The sequence below is a fragment of the Bos indicus x Bos taurus genome, chromosome 6 (genome assembly GCF_003369695.1).
Source record: "Bos indicus x Bos taurus breed Angus x Brahman F1 hybrid chromosome 6, Bos_hybrid_MaternalHap_v2.0, whole genome shotgun sequence".
Taxonomy (NCBI): domain Eukaryota; kingdom Metazoa; phylum Chordata; class Mammalia; order Artiodactyla; family Bovidae; genus Bos; species Bos indicus x Bos taurus.
In genome coordinates, this window is record NC_040081.1 from 13,205,838 (window position 1) to 13,225,571 (window position 19,734).

The following is a 19,734-nucleotide window of genomic DNA, read 5'->3' on the forward strand; positions in this document are numbered from 1 at the left end:
TCTATCTTGTTTTAAAGACTGCCAAGGGGAGAATTTCTGAAAGTTTACTTGATAACCTCTCCAAAGTCACCTATGACAGCCCTCCTTGAAATTAACTGAATTCTTGAGACATACTCCTACTATTGATTATTCTAGATCAACCGGAGCATATGTAGTCATAATCCTTATAAGAGGGTTTAGCAACAATTTACTGATCATTCTTTTTCTTCATGAGTGTGTATGCTAGCTTTTCTTCGTGGGGAGAGAAAAACTAGTGAGTCAGTGGCAACCTGCCAGCATGCCTATTTTTGGTAGTAAGCTGCTGCTACCCCAACCTGATGCAGCCAATTTACTTAAATCTCTGGCCCATAGGAGTGAACAGATTCTTGATTCTTTGCCTCCCACAATGCATCCAAGGGATATCCAAGTTAATCCCCCACTGCTGGACAAAGCTGATGGGACTAGAAATGGGTCTGTAGACCAAGGAAATGAATCCCAAGGTTATCCAGAGTACTTTCCTGATATCCTGATGAGAGATTAAGATGCCAGTCATGTACATCCCTGGACATTCAGTTCTAGGAAGGCCTTCAACACTCCCTTCTGTGATTTTCCTGAATAAAATGATACACTTCAATTATACCAAAGGCTGGTTCCCAGAAGATATTTTTTTCTGTGTTTACAGCATCTGGTACATTTTATTTTGTCTAATCAAAATAAAATGTTTACTTCATTTATGAAAACAAACTTAGTATGTTTAAAACATTTAAATTGCAAACAGTTCATATAGTCAGTTCAATGGAAGCTCGGACAGGCAAAGTACAATAAACAGAATGAAATACCACACACATGTCTCTGTATAAATCAACATGAAAGGATATCTAAGATATTTCAAATGGAAAAAGCAAGTTACAAAATAAAAAGCACAATGAGCATTCTCTGTTAAACATTTCCCCCAAGCTATTTATTTAGATAGTATTATTTTTGCATATATGTTGTTTTCGTAATATAAAAACATCAAACTTAATGATAATTTCAAACACATTTATTTTCTAAATCACCAGGTTTATTTGTGTCATATAATTTCAACAAATGCAACGTTTACAGAAAAACTGTGGTAAACAATGTAACTGTGTCCAGGAAAAGTATTTACAAGTCAAAGAACAAGTATTTAATTAAATGTAGGTTTTAGAAAAACATTATGCATTATCACCATAAAAAAAAGATATTCCTAAGAATAGCTCTAGTATCCAGTGAAATCTGAAGAGGTACACAAAAAATTTTTTTCAGTCATATTCAGAAAATCTTATGTGTTGACTTGCTTGTTGAGTCTTTTCGAGTCTAATCTTTTCAGCTTTGGTGATTAACTACAGAGAAAAAAATCAGAAATTAGAAGGAACTGGATACCTAAAAACAGAAAGATAATTATGACTAGAAAAATCTCACAACTATTACCTTGAATAAAATTTTTTAAAAAGGGGAAGAGGAAAACAAATGAGATAATTAAGCTCAGGTCAAATCAGTTACAGAGAGAACTACTAAATTAGAGCTTATTAAATATAGTAGATATTAAATTTTTGAATTATCTAAGATCCTTGCATTTTAGTTCTAGACTACTAAAATTTTTTCAATTAAAAATAACCAATAATTTGGTTATTAATTAATTAATAAATAACCATAATTCCACCAACATGGACCTACTATTCAGTATAGGGAATGCTCCTCAGTATTCTGTAATAACCTAAATGGGAAAAGGATCTGAAAAAGAACACATGTATATACGTAGTAACTGAATCACTCTGCTATACACCTGAAACTAATACAACACTGTTAATCACCAATGTGCCAATATAAAAGTAAAAAATTTTTTTTGACATTTTAGGAGGGTTGAGGACCAATCTTTGTTTCATCATATCCCTTTGGGTTTGAGTATTAAGACACTTTGCTTAGAAATTTGAGAAATATTCTAAATAAGGATCTGCTATTAAAAGTACTTATTATTACACCCTTACATAAATAATCAAAAATTTTAAAGAAGGCAAATGAAATTATGCAGAATGAAGAAGACCATTTAAAAATGCCCAAAAGCTTTCTTGATAGAAAAACTAAAGTAGCATATTTAGCTTTGGAGGAAATGAAAATCTTAGTCTCTTATAAACACAGATTCTAATTACTATTCATTAAAATAGTTTTTTTAAACTGGTGATAAGTGGTCATGGCAGGAAGTCACCATTATTTATTTTTCATTTTTTTTTATTGTGGTAAATTTTTAGGAAGTCACTTTCAGATTAAACTAAACGCAAACTGATCAGTGGAGTCAAAATTTAAGTGTTTAAAATCACAACCATATACTTTTTGCAAATTTTATGAATTCTATCTTTATCTGTTTAATAGCTGATCTGTCAGTACTTTATAAAGCAAAGATGATTTTGATGAAAACAACAAAAAATTCAAATGTGCTCTACAAGCTAAAGAAAAATGAGAAAAGCCTCACTGTGTCTCCAATACCTGTTATCTAATTTTACTAAAATGCTCAACGTGATAGGGTACACTAGAAAAATTTGATTGAGGTAGAATGAATGAGACCCCTTAGGGCATGTCTTTCCTTCATCTTACTGATCTTTTGTTACAGGTCTTAATTTATCTGCACTTGATTTTTATATGTCAAAATATCATACATAGAAAACAAAGTATTTCTTTATCACTTGTCTTTTAATTCTATACAAACTGAACAGAACTTAGAAAAGTGTCCCCAGTAGCCCTCTCCTCCATAAAGTGAAAAAGAAGAACCAGGATTTTCTATATAAGTATTTTTCTTTCACTCAAGTATACTACTGTGGAAACAGTAAAATGGCATGCCAGTGAGGTATTTACACTATACTTTTGGCTGTTAATTTTTTCTAAACACTTATTTTCTATTACTAATATGCTTGCTTGCTTCCTGTACTCCAGCTACACTGGCCTCCTAGTCTGATAATCTCCCTTCAAGACCTCTGTACTCTCAGTTGCCTCAGAGAGTAAAGTGGAGCACCTAAATTCTCCTGGCTTGTCTGCTCACTTCCCTAAAGTCTGCTCTACGGTCACCTTTGTAGAGAACTTTCCAAGGAACCTCATCTGATGTACCCCATTATACTTTTGAGTTTTCTGCACAGCACTGGTCATCATCTGACCTATATTAACTCTAAGCCTCATGAAAGAAGGAGACCTTGTTACTCATGGCTAGACACTCAGTTCTTACACAAACCAATACCAAAAATGTTAATTAAATGAATTAACAAAGTAGTAAACTAATAACCTCCTCTCCTCTGAGAAGCTAGGTTGTGTGGAACCTTTTTTCATTTTATGAAATGAGCAAACTAGTACTTTCATTGCTTTAGCTACAATTCTATACTTTCAGATGACTGCTCACCATACAAATCATGCTAATGATAAAAGCCTGATCCTGTTAATCAATACATGAGAACTCTTCAATTCAATGATAGAACTACTCACTGGTTTCAACCCAATTTATAAAATTCTCTGTCAATGTTTATTTCCTTGTCTCAAATTTAATTTATACAGATGGAGTCTTTCTTAAAAACAAAACTGCTTTTTTCTAGTTTTAAAAATACACACAATTCAAATGATATTTTACACCAATTAGAAGGAGAAATATTACTTAACAAAGTGATTTCAATTGTGAGTTCTGGATTAATGATTTTAACATTTAAGTTAATCAAAGCTTAAGTAGGCTTTGAAATTAACACCTCATAGACCTGAAAGAGTCCTTAAAGAGGAAGGAGGCCTCTCTATCTCAACAAATTCAGTCTGCATTCATGGAAAGAGAATTAACAAAGATCAGTAGAAAACCTCCTCCCAAGTCATTTTAAATTCCAATGAATCCTAGGAGATGCAAGACTAATGAAAAAAACTTGATTTTCCAATTAAAAAAAAAAAAGAATTTTATACATAGGAACAATTAACAAACCCAGAACACAGGAAGTATGATCTTTCATAAAATAATGCACATACATCTTTTTGGATTTTATTGATTTTTACAGTATACAATTAGAAATTGATAATATTAATTATTTTGTGCCCTATTTTGCTCTAAGCACTTTAAGATGTACTTTTACACGTATAACATTTTTAAAAAGAATAAACAGCTTACTAGCAATAATAAACATCTGATAAATTCTTAAGTGTCATTTAAAGTAAAATTATTAAGAGACTTGCTTTAAATTATTATTTTTTTTTCTATAAACTATTTAATGAACTAATTTAAGCTTGTTTATTTCCCTTGTCAGCTATTCTAGAGAAAAAGGAATAAAGCTTACCATCACTATTGGGAATAATATGCATAGTTTCTGAATCTTATCTGTGGAGACTCATATCTTTAAAAACTACACTCTAAATACACACTGTGCTTTTTACCATTAAGACAATCTTTAAATAATCATTTACCACAAAGTTATGAAAGAAAACAGCCAGAAACTGAAATTACAAAGTATGAACTGATTACCTTCTCAGTGCCTCTTTTCTTTTCACGAGGTTGGTTAAGTTTGGCCTGCCTATCTACCAAAATCTTCTGCCAATACCTCTGTTCATGATCACCTTTAAGAAAACAAACACACATAAACATGCTTATCACTGAACATAAGGATACAGATGAAGAAACACATCCACAGCTTTGTATTTTCAGTAGAACCGGAACAGTTGTCCGAGTTATTTAATGCCTTTTACGTATATTAGTGTAGAGAAACCTCCCCCTAGTTTTTCATCTGCCAAACTCGGAAATTATAAAACAATCACCCCAAAATAAGCATTGTTAAAAAAAAAAAGAGAAGGTTCTATAAAGTTTTACCAGAAAGAATCTCTAGTTGCCAGCAGTGTTTCTTTTTAATTTCCGAATGTGCAGTTACTACTGCTTGAGCATCCTCAGGAGTTTTAAATCTAGCATGGCATTCTGTATCTCCTTCCAGCAAATCAACATAAACAACTTCTGAGATTGCTGCCAAAGTATCCTGCATTAGAATTTAGAAGGGCTTAAAATAAATAATAAAAACATTTGATTATAATTCTAAAATTATTCCAGTATAGGACCTATTGTAAAATTGAGCCATGTATCATTTCAAATGAGGAGTAACTATTTCATTTCAGTTAGCTTCCAAGATATATACAAATGGAGAATTCCTTGGCAGTCTAGTGGTTAGGACTCTTCACTCGCACTTCCAAGGGTACAGGTTCAACTTCTGGTCTGGGAGCTAAGATCCCATAAGCTAATAAGATGCCCAAAACAGACCCCAAACCAAAAACCAAACCACCACCTAAAAAGAGACCTCAAACAAAAACAAAAAAACAAATGCTCTTAGAAATAGACTTGGACAAAGTTGAGTACCAATTTAACATCAACTCTAACAACTTTCTTTCATTCAACAGTATCTTTAAAATCATGCTAGATGGGAATATGGCACAAGGCAAAAAAGATCTATAATACAGAATGTACAGACACTTTCCTCTAACACTCAAATTTAGAAGAAGGGTTCCATGTCTGGGTGTAAAGAGTAAAATAAAAAACAAAACTGAAATGGCATTAAGGAAGAAGTTGTGTTTCCACTTACCTGTATAAAATCACTTAGGACTTAAAATATATGCAAACTTTTTATAACCACTTGTGAAAAATGTTTCAAGGAGCACAGAAAGAAGCTTGGTTCTCAAGTTGTCTATGGGAATACAGATGGGGCCAGAGTTTTTACTCTGATAAAACATCTAAGCAACCTCTTCGAGTCACGTAGCAATGAGAAGTTTTACCTATAAGGCCTGCTGTGAAGGCAAATTAACAAGATTCCTGCATTCCCAAGTCATTTTTTTTTTTTCACAGCAGGTTCTACAGTGTAAGCAAGGTAATTATGCAGGAATGTTACACTAATTCTTAATTCAACAACTTCCATTCATAAAGCTAAAGTAACTGAAGGTTCCCAACTGAAAAGAAAAAAAAAAAAAAAAAAAAAGCCCTACCTACCTCAACTCCTTCAGTTTAAACCCAAAATTTCAAGGTGCAACTAATTTAGATTATTTATTAAAAGAAATATTTATTTGGCCACGCCTCTTGGCTCGTGGGATCTTAGTTCCCCAACCAGGGACTGAACCCAAGTCTTTCACAGTGAGAGCTTGGAATCCTAACTACTGGACCACCAGAGAATTCCCTAGATTACATTTTGATGTTGAATTTTAAAATTCTGAATTACAGAAAGAACTCAGCAATACCTGGAAAGGTTACTTCATAAGAAAAGTGCCTTAGTTAATAATAAAAAATAAGTAGTAAAAATCCATGCTTATATATTAATACAAGCCAGGTACTAAGTCTTAATTTATCCCAACAGTTAAAACACTGCCTATCACAAAATAGACACTTTATAGGCAAATTCAATTTAAAAACTGAAAACTGGAGAGAAATATACTTGCCAATTCTTCCCATTTCTCTATCCAGTTAATGAGTTTTTAAACACAAAGAAGGAAATATAAGGTATTAAGTGATGAAATTTGAATGTGTTTATTGGTAGTAATGAGAGTTTTGTAACTGATATATTTACTAAATATCCATTATAATGTCAGGCTAATCTCCAGATTTAAAACCCTTCTTAGAATGACAAATTAACCTGGCAATCACATGGGAAACTCAGAGACAGCAGTAAGAATCATAGCTCAGTTTTTGTTCCAGCAAAATGTAAGTAATTAATAACTTGCTTAATGCACTTATTTTATGATTTTGGTGATCAAAAATGAATTTGTAATTGACATAATTACCATTTAGATAATAAAATCTCTCTGATAAATATAATTAAACCTATTCCAGTTATTCAAAATAACAAACTTTAAGTAGTTTTTCTTTTAAAACTTGGGCCATCTGACTAACCACAGCAGCATTTACACTTCAATGTTTTAATCCTTCTTATTGCAAAGTCTATTTTGCTACCAAATTTTGAAGTTCAAGCTAGTATATCAATTTGGGATTGACCAAATTCCTAATCAATACTATAGTGAGAGTCTAGATTTACGTCTTAGTGACAGCTACAGGATTTTAAGGAATAGGGTTTCAGATAAACAGTGCTTACGGATGGTTACAATGAGCAACTTTAATGGTAACAGAAGTTAAAAAATGTTGACTGGTAACAGTCTATGGAAAACCAAAACAACATACCACATGGTGCTGACCTCAGCGTATTTATAAATATACTTGCTAGTTACAGAACACATTGCATAGTTTAAGAAGAAAGTGTTTCACTTAAACGGATGACAAAATTTAAAAGTAAATAGGGTACTCCACCTAAAAAGAGTATGTGAATAACAAATATTGCCATGCTAGTACAAAATGCTGTAGAGGATAAACTCTATAAAGTGAAAAAAGACAAGAACAGCAGGGATAGGAATTTAAAGTGTAAACTATAAATTTTTGGAGATTTTCAAAATACTTTACACTTTCCTGTAATTGTTTCAAAAATTTTAAAATAATCGATGTGGACTGAAAATACCAAAAAAATTTTTTGGAATAAAATTTTTAAAGGCTCTTCTTGCCAAAAACAACAACCCTGCATTTTTTTCAGGAGAAAATTTCAATTCTCAAGAGGATTCATTAACAGACAAAAATAAACTAAGTCTACGGTAAGTGAAAAATATGCACACTATCCCTTTTATTTCAAAATAGTTCTGATTTTTTTTTTAAGTCACAAAATCTTTCAGGAATCTATTGAAAACTAAAAGCTCTAATGAAAACAAATCACAAATTCTCTAGTTTGCTCCAAATAAGACAACAGCAAATAGTTACAGTTTTATTTTAGAAACAATCACAAACCAACTTTAGTGTTAGTTCAATCTTTATGAAAGTTTTATCCCTAAGTATTGCCCCAAAATCTAGTTTCTGTGGATTTTTCTGAAAAACAGAAAAGGTCCCCTGAGAAAACGAATATTGGGAAAGCATTTTACTTAATCTCCTCTTTTGCTATAATAACTACAGTAGGGTTTCATCTGTTTCCTATACACAATCATTGGGCCACCAATAAAAATAGCACAAATTGCTGTTTTCCTATAAAAGGATTAAACTAAATTCACTATAAATTTGATTCAGTGAGGAATTTCAGGTATCAGAATTTGCTTCAAGTCAGACTTAAAGGGTTATTATGGAATCAACCCAATGAGCAGTTTACCACAAGAGAACAAATCCTAATTTGATTTGCCTCATTTTCCATATTCAAAACACTTTCACATGGGGGTTTTTAAGAAGAAAGAGAAACAACTATCATGGGGATTCAAAAGCATTACCCTGACTTGTTTCCTGCCAGGTAAAGGCTCGGTGCTAACGATCTTCACAATCACACCACTCACAAACTGCGGTCCTGCTGAATTAACTTTCTCCTGAGGACCACACTCTTCACTGTTTGCTGCTGATGCAAAAAGAAAAAGACCAGGAAAATACCTCTTACTTTAATAATTTAACGCTTATAGGCCTGCTCTAGAGTATCAATAATGGTCTCCCAGCTTTATTTAAGTAATTTAAACTTACTCATAAGGCCATTATGTTGTAAGTTATACTATTTATTACAGATTACCATAAAGTAAAATACAGAAACTCTTATTATTGTAAATGCAAACTTCTACCCTTAGAACAACACGTTAAAAATCTTAAAAATGTCCCCTTTCACTGAACCAATAAATTGTTTTACTCATAAAGAAATAAACAGGCATAGGTATACCATTACAATTCAAATGTGGAAATTTATATTTTCAACTTATGGGAATTTAAAATATAAATATCAAAGATCATCTTTGTTTCTACAAATGTGATGAACTACAGACTAGGCACTCATCACTAATTTTGATTACTAATGAAAACTGTATAGAGAAAATTTACGTGATTAAAAAAGATTCAGTTTAAAATGAGCCCTTCAAATATTTTTAGGTTAAGGATAAATCATATCTGGACACTTGAGAAATCAGTAATTGCTCTAATAACAACCACTATATAATTGAGTTTCAAAAACTAAAATTTATCTTACAATAACTCAGTGCGTTTTAGCATAAGTACAATATAATGCTACAAAAACTATCATATTGATGCTTACTTTTTTCATTTTTCATTCCGGAATTAGTAGGTACTCCATTTGTTTCCATTTCTGATTGTGATTTTATTTGGGATATTGTTTTTTTTAAAGAAGCCATGCTGGCTTTTTGCAGTGCTAAATACTCTTTCTTCAAATCCAACCATTCTGTTCTGTAGTGAAAATAATTGTACTTTTAAACAGTGACAACAGATCATTAAATAAAAAGTAAGTCTCAAAATATAGACAGTGACTTTTAACTACTCCTTCTCCCAAACTTTCTTTAAACACAGTTAAATTATCTCCTGAGTTCTAAGTCTATCTGGCAAACAAGAAAAGGGGAGTTCCCTCCGTCCCAACATTCAGATTAAATGTTTTATATTTGCTGATTCAATTCTTTAGTATTTTTCAAATATGTGAGTGACAAAAATAAAAGCACTGAGTTAACTAACTAGTAACATTTACTAGAAAAGTCAGTTAACTCTGGGTGAAAAATTAAAATTTTAAGATTTGTTAAACTGCTTCCAATTTGAAAGGTAACATTCCTCAGTATTTACAGGAGTCAAAGGAATTTCTAAGAAGAAAAAAAACACCCCATGGAAGCAATTTATTTATTTACATACATTTAACGTGTAGAGGTTTCTTCAAACAGCTAGAGCTCCTCCAGATAGAAACACAATGCCTCTCCTGGCTCTGCAGGAGCACTCATTGTTACCCTAATCTGTGCCATCAAACAAGCAGATAGGGGATTTTTTTTTTTTTTTAAAGAGGAGAATATCTGTGGTAATGGTTTTAGCTGTTAACATTGACATCTGTATACTTCAAAAAAAAAAAAAAAAAAAAAATCCAGACCCACCCAGGACCATACATTCCCTGAGAGCTGATACATTAGAATAACAAAGGGCTCTTGTAATGATTCTCTGAGATAAAAAGGGAAAAGGAATTCAGGAGTTAAGAATAGTATAAATAGAAGTACCCAAAGTCCATGCCTTTTAACCCTCCAAGAGGAAAACTGGAATCTTTGGAAACTGTAATCCAGGAAAGTTAAGAAAGAAACTCTTGTAAAAGGTATGCCGTTTTCTTTCTTCTACTTATCTTCCACCTCTTGAGAAGATGGACTCCCTTTAACTTTAACATGGTAGTACTTTCTGTGACTTTTGAAATAGTAAGTGCTTCCATGTTTTAGTAGAAGTGAATCCAAATTATGCCCCTGGATACAAGATGGCAACTTTTATAATTTATCGAAGCTAAAAGGGGATCCCCTCTGCTTTAACATGGGGGTACCTGCTGTGTAAAGCAAAAGTAAGTGCTTCCATGTTTCAGTGGAGGTGTCTCCAAGTCAATACTTTAAAAGGATTTACGATCTGGTATTTTACAGAACTGTTGAAACTGGCTATTAATGAAGCTCTGAAAGTAGTGGAAATGTAGCATTGCTTAATTTCAAATAAAAGATAAAAAGTAAGTAGTCCTTTTAACGATGACATTGTTACCATTTTTTATCATTGTTATATCATTTTTTATCATTGTTATATCATTTTTTTTATCATTTTATATCATTGTTACCATTTTGCTTAATGTAAGTTTGTCAGGCATTTATTCTGTTCCCAGACTATTTTCTAAATGTACTTTTCAGGTTAAAGAAAATTCACGATTTTTCCCAAGACTGGGCTCCCCACCACTTAAACGTGGATGTACTTGCTTTATAGCTAAAAAAGTAAGTGCTTCCATGTTTTAGTGATGGTAAGTCTTCTTTTTTCATTTTATCTTCAAGAAAATGCAAAGAGTACTTACTTACACTGCTGGTCTTTGGCATATTCAAGATGTATTTTTAAAGCTATTAAGGAATACCCTCTACTTTAACATGGAGGCACTTGCTGTGACTTCATAAAAAAATAAGTGCTTCCATGTTTTAGTGCGGTGGTTCCTTTTTAAACCTCAGCATTGTGTAACTTCTGTGCAGATCATGGCTTCAGGCCATTACTGTTGCTAATATGCAACTCTGTTCAATTCAAATTGGAATTGCACTTTAGCAATGGTGATGGAGTGTGTCATTTGCCAACAATATAATTTGTACCGGTGACTTACTTTGATAGTACTCGTAATGGAATAACCTCTTCTCCCATTTTATGCCTCTCTTTATGTTTTTTCTTATGCTTTCTTTTTGCTTTCAGTAGGGATCCGTCTTTTATATCTCCAGTATCCTTTTCCTCTTCCGTAGAGACTTCTAATTCTAAATTAACAGAAATAAAGACATGAGTTAAGAAGAAACCCCTCCTTATCTAATCCTAAACATAAAGTCAGAAATACCTTTGTTTTCTTTACAAACTTCTGGAGCTTCTTTTTTAACGTCTTTCTGTGACACTTTCTTAACTTTCACTTTGGGAGTGAGGCAGTCTGCATCTTCAGAGCCGCTTCTTTTCCTCTTCCCTGCTTTGACTAAAGGTAAGCTGGATACTTCAGTTTTTTCTCGTTTTTTCTTTTTCTTTGTGGGTTGCTTTTGGGGTTCAGTAACCTCTACTTCAGAGCTCTCAGATGTGGTCCTTGATCTTTTCTTACAGCCACTTTCCTTGCTCGCGTCCATATTTGACTCCTTGGTCTGGATATTGTCGTCTTTCTTTGTTCGGCCTTTCTTCTTTTTTTTCTTTTTCTTTTCTTCTGTAACAATGTTATTTTATTTACTTATTTTACTTCATCTAAGTGTAAATAAAGTATTTAATAATAACTCACCAGTTACGCTGAGCGCAGGAATGGGCTTGTTTTTCACGGTCTTGGGAAATACACCAGGTTTTCTTGGTGCTTCCTCTGGCGGGTTATTAAGAAACTGAAATGAAATAAGCAAAATTTTGTTACTGTTTAAGACACTTAGTAATTTTCTTTCTCTTTCTTTTAGGTTGTGGACCTACCTCAATAGCTTTTGCAGCTTGTTCTTTTGTTTCAAATTCCACGAAGGCAAATCCCTTTGGGTCCCCAGTAGATTTATAATGTGGTATACTTATATAAACAACATTGCCACATTTCCCGAAGACTCTCTCAATCCAGCTGTGGTTAACATTTTTGGGAAGTAATTCCTATAATAAAATAGTAATAATAAATTGTTAAAAACCTTAACTGAAAATAAAGCTTTACTTAAATTCACTACTACTACAATGTTTCTGTTGGGTGACAACAGTTCTGAGCTTTTCCAGAAAAACTGCTTACCACATACACTGTCCGCTCATCCTCATCCTTTGGCCTTTCACCCAGTGGCTTTTTCCTCCTGATTCTGGTGCCTTCTAAATCCAGCTTTAAAACAGTACATAAAGTCAGTATTAATTAACAGTATCATGTGACACATAATATATGTAACAATTCTTACCTCTACAACAGCAGAACTTTTTAGTGCTCTGGCTATTAACTTTCCATCAGTGGTCAATTTTTTCATTTTGTTGAATGACACAAGAAGTGATATATCAACATCTAATGAAAACATAAATTTAAAAAAGTTTCAAAAACATTTTTAACTGTTTAATGTTTAATACACAGTGTATATTGTACATTATATGCAGCATATATAGATTAGAAGTAGATAGAGCTCTTACAACTTGTATAATACACTAAAGGAAACTTACATCCATCTCTAGATTTTTCTATCTGCTCTCGAAGAAATCTATCCTTGTGGAGATTTGCATCTCCAAACCAGAAGTCCACTTGCTTCACAATATCTGCAAGCACCTGTTTAACTCTAGACCGTTTCTTTTTTTCTTCTTTTTTCTTTTCTATGCTTTCTTCCATTGCCTTTTCTTTATTTCCACTTTCAGCTTCCATTTCTGTCAAATAGGAAGAAAAGGTAAATATTTTAAGTATTAGTGACATAAAAAATACTTAATTTAGCCTTTATCTGAAGGGAAATGGGCTCAAATATCTCTACCAGAGAACAAACTTCGGATATTTTCACTATTAGCTGTGGAAACTTTCATTTTGCCTGTTTATCTCCTATGTTAACAGCGTTTTTTCATACATTCGAGTATAAATAAGGAATGACAGACTGAAGTGTTCATTTCACAACCTCCAATGAGAGAAAAACACTTGATTTTTAAAACTGTTCTTTGCTTGCTGAAGTGTCAGTGAGATCTCTTATAATCAAGACTGCAAAGTTCTACACAGACAACTAATCTGTTTGCCCTCTTTTCTATTGCCCTTTTTAAAACCTTACTGTTTATCCTATATCTTTGTTTTGCTCACTGGTACATTCCCATTTCCTGGTATACAGTAATTCAAAAATCTGTTGGATGGTGTCATCTTAGTTGATACACTAAACTTACACACACACTAAAAATGAGTTAGCAAAGGCCTAACAGGAGGCCTGGGGTGATACTAAGACAAATGGGAAGTTTCATCTGTCTTCTCTGGTGCACTGGGGTGGGAGATGCTATTAGTTGGTATGCAGGCCTTGAGGCTGACCAGCATGACAATAGATTGGTGGGCTAAAGCTTTTGGGTATCAAGGTGACCAAAACACGATACTAGTCTTAGATAAGGGTAGGGGAAAGCAGTGGATTTGGGTTAATTGCTGTATTTGGGGAAGACTGGGACTACATCTCCAGAAGAGATGAAGATTCTGCCCCTACGCTTATCTTCTGTCTTATATCCTTTAAAGCTCAGTAAACAGTTATTAGATTAAAGCCTATTTGTGTCTCCTGAGTCTGTCAGCTATAATCTGAAAGTGCAGCAGTGATGCTGCAGATAGAAACAGATTTTGTTTCAAAGTGACATCCAGGAGGAGGGTACGAAGCCATTAATGCATTTCACTTCAAACCGCCAACTCAATGTGCATTCTCATCAAAGGAAGAGTATTTTGGCATTTTTAAAACAGGCTTCTGTTGGTCGGGTAAGCACTAATTTCTAAAACATAAGTAATTTATTTAGATGATGCTAGCCTAACTCATAAAATGGAAGTACATGCCAAAATTAACCATTAGAAAAACAATCAGGTGCTGCATAACCATTTATTTCTCACCTCACTCTCACTTCAACCCATCCTGTCAGGCTTTCCTTTCCATCATTCTAATGAAACTGAATACTAGGGTCTCCACTGTCTACCAGACCTCTCAGGAGCATTTGCAGTTGCTAACGCCCTCGCTGAAAACATTTTCTTCATTTGGCTTCCAGGAGTTGTCTTCTCCATTTCCTTCTCCGGACCCTCCGACTCTGTCTGCTCTACCTTTCCATGATGCTCAGGACTGCATTTAGTCCTGGGCTCCCTGATCTACACAGATGCCCTTTCAGAGGGTCTCTGGCTTTAAGCTCCATGGCTCTATATGTTGATGTTTAACAAACCTATCTGCCCCACTCCCGACTTATCCCATTATCTCCCCATTCCAACAGGCAAATACCCACCTGACCTCTTCACTTATTTATCTGAAGCATATCTCAAGCTTAAATTGAACTCTCAAATTTTAGTAAACCATGTTTTTTGCCTAGTTTTTCCCATCTCAGAAAATACCAGTAAAAATTGCTGAGAGGGCAAAAACACTGAAATCCTTCTTAATTCCTCCCTCACACCCCACAGCCAATTTATCAGCATTTCTGTTGGCTCTAGCTTTTCAAAATTCATATGAATTCTCATTTCTTCCATCACAACCACCTGTTCCAAGCTATCACGGGTGTCTTGCCTGCAGTTCAAACACATCCTCACATTTACTTGCTTCTACTCCTCTTCCATTATCAATTCTCCAGACAGCAGCCAGAATGATCATTTAAATATATAAGTAAAATGTCAATTTCTTGAACAAAATCCTCCAAAGGTTTCTTATCCCAATCAGAATAAAATGAAAAATCCTTATTGTGGCCTATAGGTCCTATTAGATCTGGCCTAGGGATTTCACTCTAACTTCATCACTTGCAACTTCTTTCAGGGTGCTCATTACAACCTCAACACACCATGGTTCCATTCCTTGAACAGTCTAATGCATTCCCACTTCACGGCTTTTTGTCCTGCTGTTCCCCAGCTTTCCTGTCACACCTGCAGGGATTACTTCCTTGTTCACCCAGGCCTCTGCAAATGTCACTTTTTCAAAGAGGCTTTCTCTTTCACCAAATCTAAAATATCCCTTCCCTGCCAACCATAACCCTACTCTCTCCCTCACTCACCACTTTCTATACTTATATCCTCTTATTCCTACCTGGAATTATAATTTTATTGCCTACCTGCTTCATTATAATATAAACACTACGAAGGCAGAGACTTCAGCTTGATCACAACCTTGGCATTTATTGAATAGTTAAGTAATATAACTAACAGTATCTAATAAACTGTCAAGTATTGAGCATTTCAAGTTATTTTGTAAGGGGGTAGAATTATGAACAAAATACAAATGTAGGCTATGATTGTCACTACAGAATTCACTATTAACTCTTCTGAAAAATCTATAAAGGGCAGATTACCACTTCTCCATTTGTTTTCATAGTCAAAGCCACCATCTAAGGAGATGGTGGACAGAACTACATAAACACAGAAAGCCACAAATCTCCAAGAAATCAGACTTTTCCCAGCATTCTCTTCTCAGCCCTGATACTCTCCTTCCTTCCTCATATATATATATATATACATTTTTTTTTTTTTTTGGTGGCCTGGAGAATTAAGTTCAGAAAATCTTGCCCCATGTGAATAACACTCATCTGCAATTTTTAATCTTAAAAATCTGTAGAGAATCAAATATATCTTCATTTTTGAGTACGGATATGGATTAAACAGGAAATAAGCTATGGTACAAGTTCTCTTCCCTACCTACACATTGGTTTCAGAAGATCAGGAAGTTACATGATAGTCATAGTTTACTTTCTCAATGTCCTATGATAACAAATAGGTCATTCCAAACATTCCAAATCAAAGTTGTTATCTTTCTTAGCAATGTCTGTTCTGCTGTTCTCACCACCCTCATTTTATTTAAGGATGACATATTCTACTTAGTTAACCAGTCGAGCTATTTACTAGCTGTATGAATTTTGGGCAAGTTAACTCAACTTTCTACGATCTACAAAGTGGAATAAAATTTATACTGACATAATTGGAGAAGGCAATGGCAACCCACTCCAGTACTCTTGCCTGGAAAATCCCATGGACGGAGGAGCCTGGTGGGCTGCAGTCCATGGGGTCGCTGAGGGTCGGACACGACTGAGCGACTTCACTTTCACTTTTCACTTTCATGCATTGGAGAAGGAAATGGCAGCCCACTCCAGTGTTCTTGCCTGGAGAATCCCAGGGACGGGGGAGCCTGGTGGGCTGCCGTCTATGGGATCGCACAGAGTTGGACACGACTGAAGTGACTTAGCAGCAGCAGCAATAGGGTTGTTGTAAAAATTAATCAAAATGAATAAAGCACTTTCCATTGCTGCTATACAGCACACAGTCAACAATATGTAACTGTTATTTATTATCATTTTATCATTTACCAATCTTTCATTAAGTCCTATCAATGTAACCTTTGGAATGGCTCTTATCTTCATTCAGTTTTCCACAACTACTGTTATAATAATATGGAAATAGTTTATAAATTGTTCGAGAAGTCATCCATCCTTCACAGAAGCTGTGTAACTTGTCTAAACACAGGTCTAATTTTGTGACTCTGATGTTAAAACTTTCAACAATAATAATTCTTTAGCATCTTTTGGTAACACAACATGTATTTTTAAAAAATTAAATGAATCAACTAGTTTCATAGGCTTTAAACAAAGAATAACAGTTACTGTGTAACACCAGTTACTTTACACACCTTGTTTTAAATCCTCATAATCCCTCTAGGTTGTTTCTCTTAACTTCTTTTTACAAAGGCTCAAAGGTTAAGTGACCTGGCTAAAGCTAGCTAGGTAAGTAAGCTCAGGTATGTTTAACTCTTACCCTGTTTACGTTTTAGTAGAACCTCTTGCAACCTCTTACCATGTAGTCTATGTTTTGACTCAGAAATCCTTTTTTTTAATTGTTAAAAAAATTTTTTACAACGTTGTGTTGGTTTCTGCTGTACAACAAAGTGAATCAGCCATTTGTGTGTTCGTGCTAAGTCGCTTCAGCAGTGTCTGAGTCTTTGTGATCCTATGGACTGCAGCCATCCAGGCTCCTCTCTGTCCAAGGAATTCTCCAGGCAAGAATACTGGAGAGGGTGGCCATGCCCTCCTCCAGGGGATCTTCCTGACTCAGGGATCTAACATTGCATCTTACATCACCTGCAATGGGAGGCAAGATTTTTTTAACAGTAGCGCCACCATCAGTCATAAATATACATATATCCCCTCATTCTTGAGCCTCCCTCCCCTTTCTCCATCCCACTCCTCTAGGTCATCACAGAGCACCAGACTGGGCTCCCTATGTCATACAGCAACTTCTCACCAGCTATCCATTTTACCATGCTACTTTCTCCATTCATTCACTCTCTCCCTCCCCACCCCCACTGTGTCCACAAGTCCATTCTCAACATCCTGGCTCAGAAATTCTTAACCTGAAATCCATGGAATTTAGGATGGATTTCAAAAATTATTGTGAATCCCAAGAAATTTTCAAAGGTAAATTTTAAAGAAAAGGTGAAATCATGACTTTTCTACATTTATAAAATGAACACGTCAATCATTTTATTTAAGTAATTAACCAGGGAACTAGTTAAGTCCTAAAAACCAGTTCAAAGGTGAACTCAAAAACTAGACAAGCATAAATACAAGCAAGCAAAAATATTGAAATGAACTTGTTAACAGATGTAACACTAATCAGGGCAATAACTCTGACTTATTTCAATTATAACTTACATAATTGTAACATAGCTCAGTGACAATGAAAAGCAGAGGTAAGCTGGAAAAGTAAGCCAGACACCTTTTATTTTGGCCATTTTAACCTCTTTTACAATTTTTCTTTAAAAGGTTATAGAAAATGTTTAGACATGTATATGCATTTTCCTGGGAGGCTCATTCATATCTTTTAAATCACATTTTAAAAGGAAATGGTGTGTCAAAAAGGTTAAGAACTATAGTTCTAGTCACAGCTGACTATCCAGCAGTGCCCACTTTCTTGTCTCTGCCTCTGCTTTAAGTGAGTCTTCTCGTCTTCCTTGTCTTATCAACTCTTACTCAGTTTTCAAGGCCCAGGTTAAACGGCATCTTACTCTTTCTAGCTTTCTGCTAGCACATTTTCCCTAAACAATCGCCTCATCTGTTTCCCTTTAGGTATGTCTATTAACGCACTCAATAATACACTGTATTTTTTCTTCCTTCCATAACTGGATTTTCAGCTCTCTGATAGAGACAAAAGTTCTGAAAAAGGAAATGACTTAATTTTATTTTTTGACTTAATTTTAAAATACAAGTCCACATTCGCTATCTGTTGGCCACCAAAACTCGAATCTGCGAAGAAAAGCAATTCCCCTTTTACCTACTGCCCCTTTAGGTACCCATCCTTCCTCGCGGAAGACGTCAAACGCGGGACTGCCCCAACCTTTCAAAACCGGACGACAGGCGCCCCCAATCACTAGAAAACTGGAACTGCAAGGGCTGCCGGAGAACTCTTGCGCGTGCGCACAGAGAACTAGGACACTAGGGCAATCGAACTGATGGGTGGGTGGGAGGGGGCGGGATGAGAAGGACCAGAGACGACAGAAAGGACTGCATAGAAAAACACTGAGAGTAATTGAGACCTCACCCAATCTGGGCTACCCTAGAGTCCACTTAGAACTTACTCTGTCCAATTCCCAAAACACAGGGCCAGAGACTGCGTTCTTCAGGTCTTCGCGTCCCCCGAACCTTATAGTCGTGGTTATTTTAGCGTCACATGAGCGACACTTCTTCCGAACGCCTTGGAAAAGATGGGCCCAGAGGCTGTGCGACCGTCATTTACGTCACAGGCGTAGGCTCGCTCAGCGTGGGGGCGGGACATCGGAGAACGCAGTCGCCACAGAGGCTCGCAGCCAAAGAGGAATTTGATTGGCAGTTTGAAAACGGCCGTTCAGGTCCGGAGCCGTGGTGGGCGGGCTAAATAGTGGGGTTTGATCCGGTGCGGTCGCGAATTGATGATGTCACGACTTTTCGCGGGAGAAGTTCGAAAGTGGGTGCTGTGCAATGAGCAAGTTAAAAGAGCTGTTTCTACTCGGGAGTTTCTGGGGAGTGAGGGTAGATAGGCTGGAGTTTTGAGCTCCAGGTGCTGTCACTGATTTTGATGCGACGGGCGAAGGAGTTTGCTCCGCCAGACGGGGTCCGGTAAGGAAGCTGTGTGGAGACAAGGTTGGTTCACGGCTTGCCCCAGCAGCTTGTAAATAATTCGTGCCTCGTCTTTACCACCTTCCCCCAACTCCTGCTGTGCAGTTCCGGTATCCGTGTGAGAACCCGGGATGGTTTTGCTGTTTATTTTTAGGACTGACAAAGGGTCTCTTCTTCATTGTCATCTGGTTACCCAAGATAGTGATAATTAGAACGTTGGCAAATGAAATGTGAGCATCTTTTGGTTGTCTGAACTGGACGGTTTCTTAAAAGCCTCTTGGGCTCGTGATTCTTAAATTTTTAAATCTGTGAACCATTTAGGGATTCGAGAGATCCTGCTTGTTCCAAAAGAAAAGGACCAAAAACGTCTCATCGTACTTAGTAAGAACAGCTCATATTTTAGTGATAACACCGAATTTTATACATAAATCTAAAAAACAGCACACTAATGTATGTGTGAAGATATGTATGTA

General features: G+C 35.4%; 2 protein-coding genes across 12 annotated transcripts in view; one reads left to right on the forward strand and one right to left on the reverse strand.

The window, feature by feature from the left end:
* Window positions 1-1,003: 1,003 nt before the first annotated feature.
* Window positions 1,004-18,914, reverse strand: LARP7 (La ribonucleoprotein domain family member 7). Of its 6 annotated transcripts, none has more exons than XR_003511438.1 (13): window positions 18,745-18,914; window positions 12,659-12,856; window positions 12,406-12,506; window positions 12,249-12,332; window positions 11,954-12,118; window positions 11,778-11,871; window positions 11,358-11,705; window positions 11,136-11,280; window positions 9,075-9,223; window positions 8,275-8,393; window positions 4,820-5,000; window positions 4,478-4,569; window positions 1,004-1,343 (listed from the first exon to the last, which is right to left on the reverse strand). XR_003511438.1 is itself a non-coding variant. In XM_027543815.1 (13 exons), the coding sequence occupies exons 2-13, from the start codon at window positions 12,852-12,854 to the stop codon at window positions 1,263-1,265; spliced, it is 1,734 nt and encodes a 577-aa protein (XP_027399616.1). In that variant the 5' UTR covers window positions 12,855-12,856; window positions 18,745-18,911; the 3' UTR covers window positions 1,004-1,262. The 6 variants fall into 6 exon arrangements, 4 of the variants coding, with proteins under 4 accessions (XP_027399616.1, XP_027399614.1, XP_027399617.1 ...); XR_003511437.1 differs by having other exon boundaries at window positions 8,275-8,396; XM_027543815.1 differs by having other exon boundaries at window positions 4,820-4,979; window positions 18,745-18,911.
* A 128-nt stretch (window positions 18,915-19,042) lies between these two features.
* Window positions 19,043-19,734, forward strand: part of ZGRF1 (zinc finger GRF-type containing 1) — a 55,829-nt gene continuing 55,137 nt past the window's right edge. For 3 of the 6 annotated variants that reach the window (XM_027543807.1, XM_027543809.1, XM_027543810.1), the window contains exon 1: window positions 19,048-19,285. The gene's annotated coding sequence lies outside the window, so the exon portion shown is untranslated. Of the gene's footprint in view, window positions 19,286-19,734 lie in introns of all 6 variants that reach the window. The other 3 variants (XR_003511436.1, XM_027543808.1, XM_027543812.1) reach the window with 3 other exon arrangements.

Coding starts and splice junctions, on each gene's coding strand:
- LARP7 (XM_027543813.1), bottom strand. CDS start 12,854: ATGGAAGCTGAAAGTGGAAATAAAGAAAAGGCAATGGAAGAAAGCATA. Junction 11,872..11,953: donor AAGCTGCAAAAGCTATTGAG/GTAGGTCCACAA, acceptor ATTTCATTTCAG/TTTCTTAATAACCCGCCAGA. Junction 1,344..4,477: donor AGAAAAGAGGCACTGAGAAG/GTAATCAGTTCA, acceptor TTTTCTCTGTAG/TTAATCACCAAAGCTGAAAA.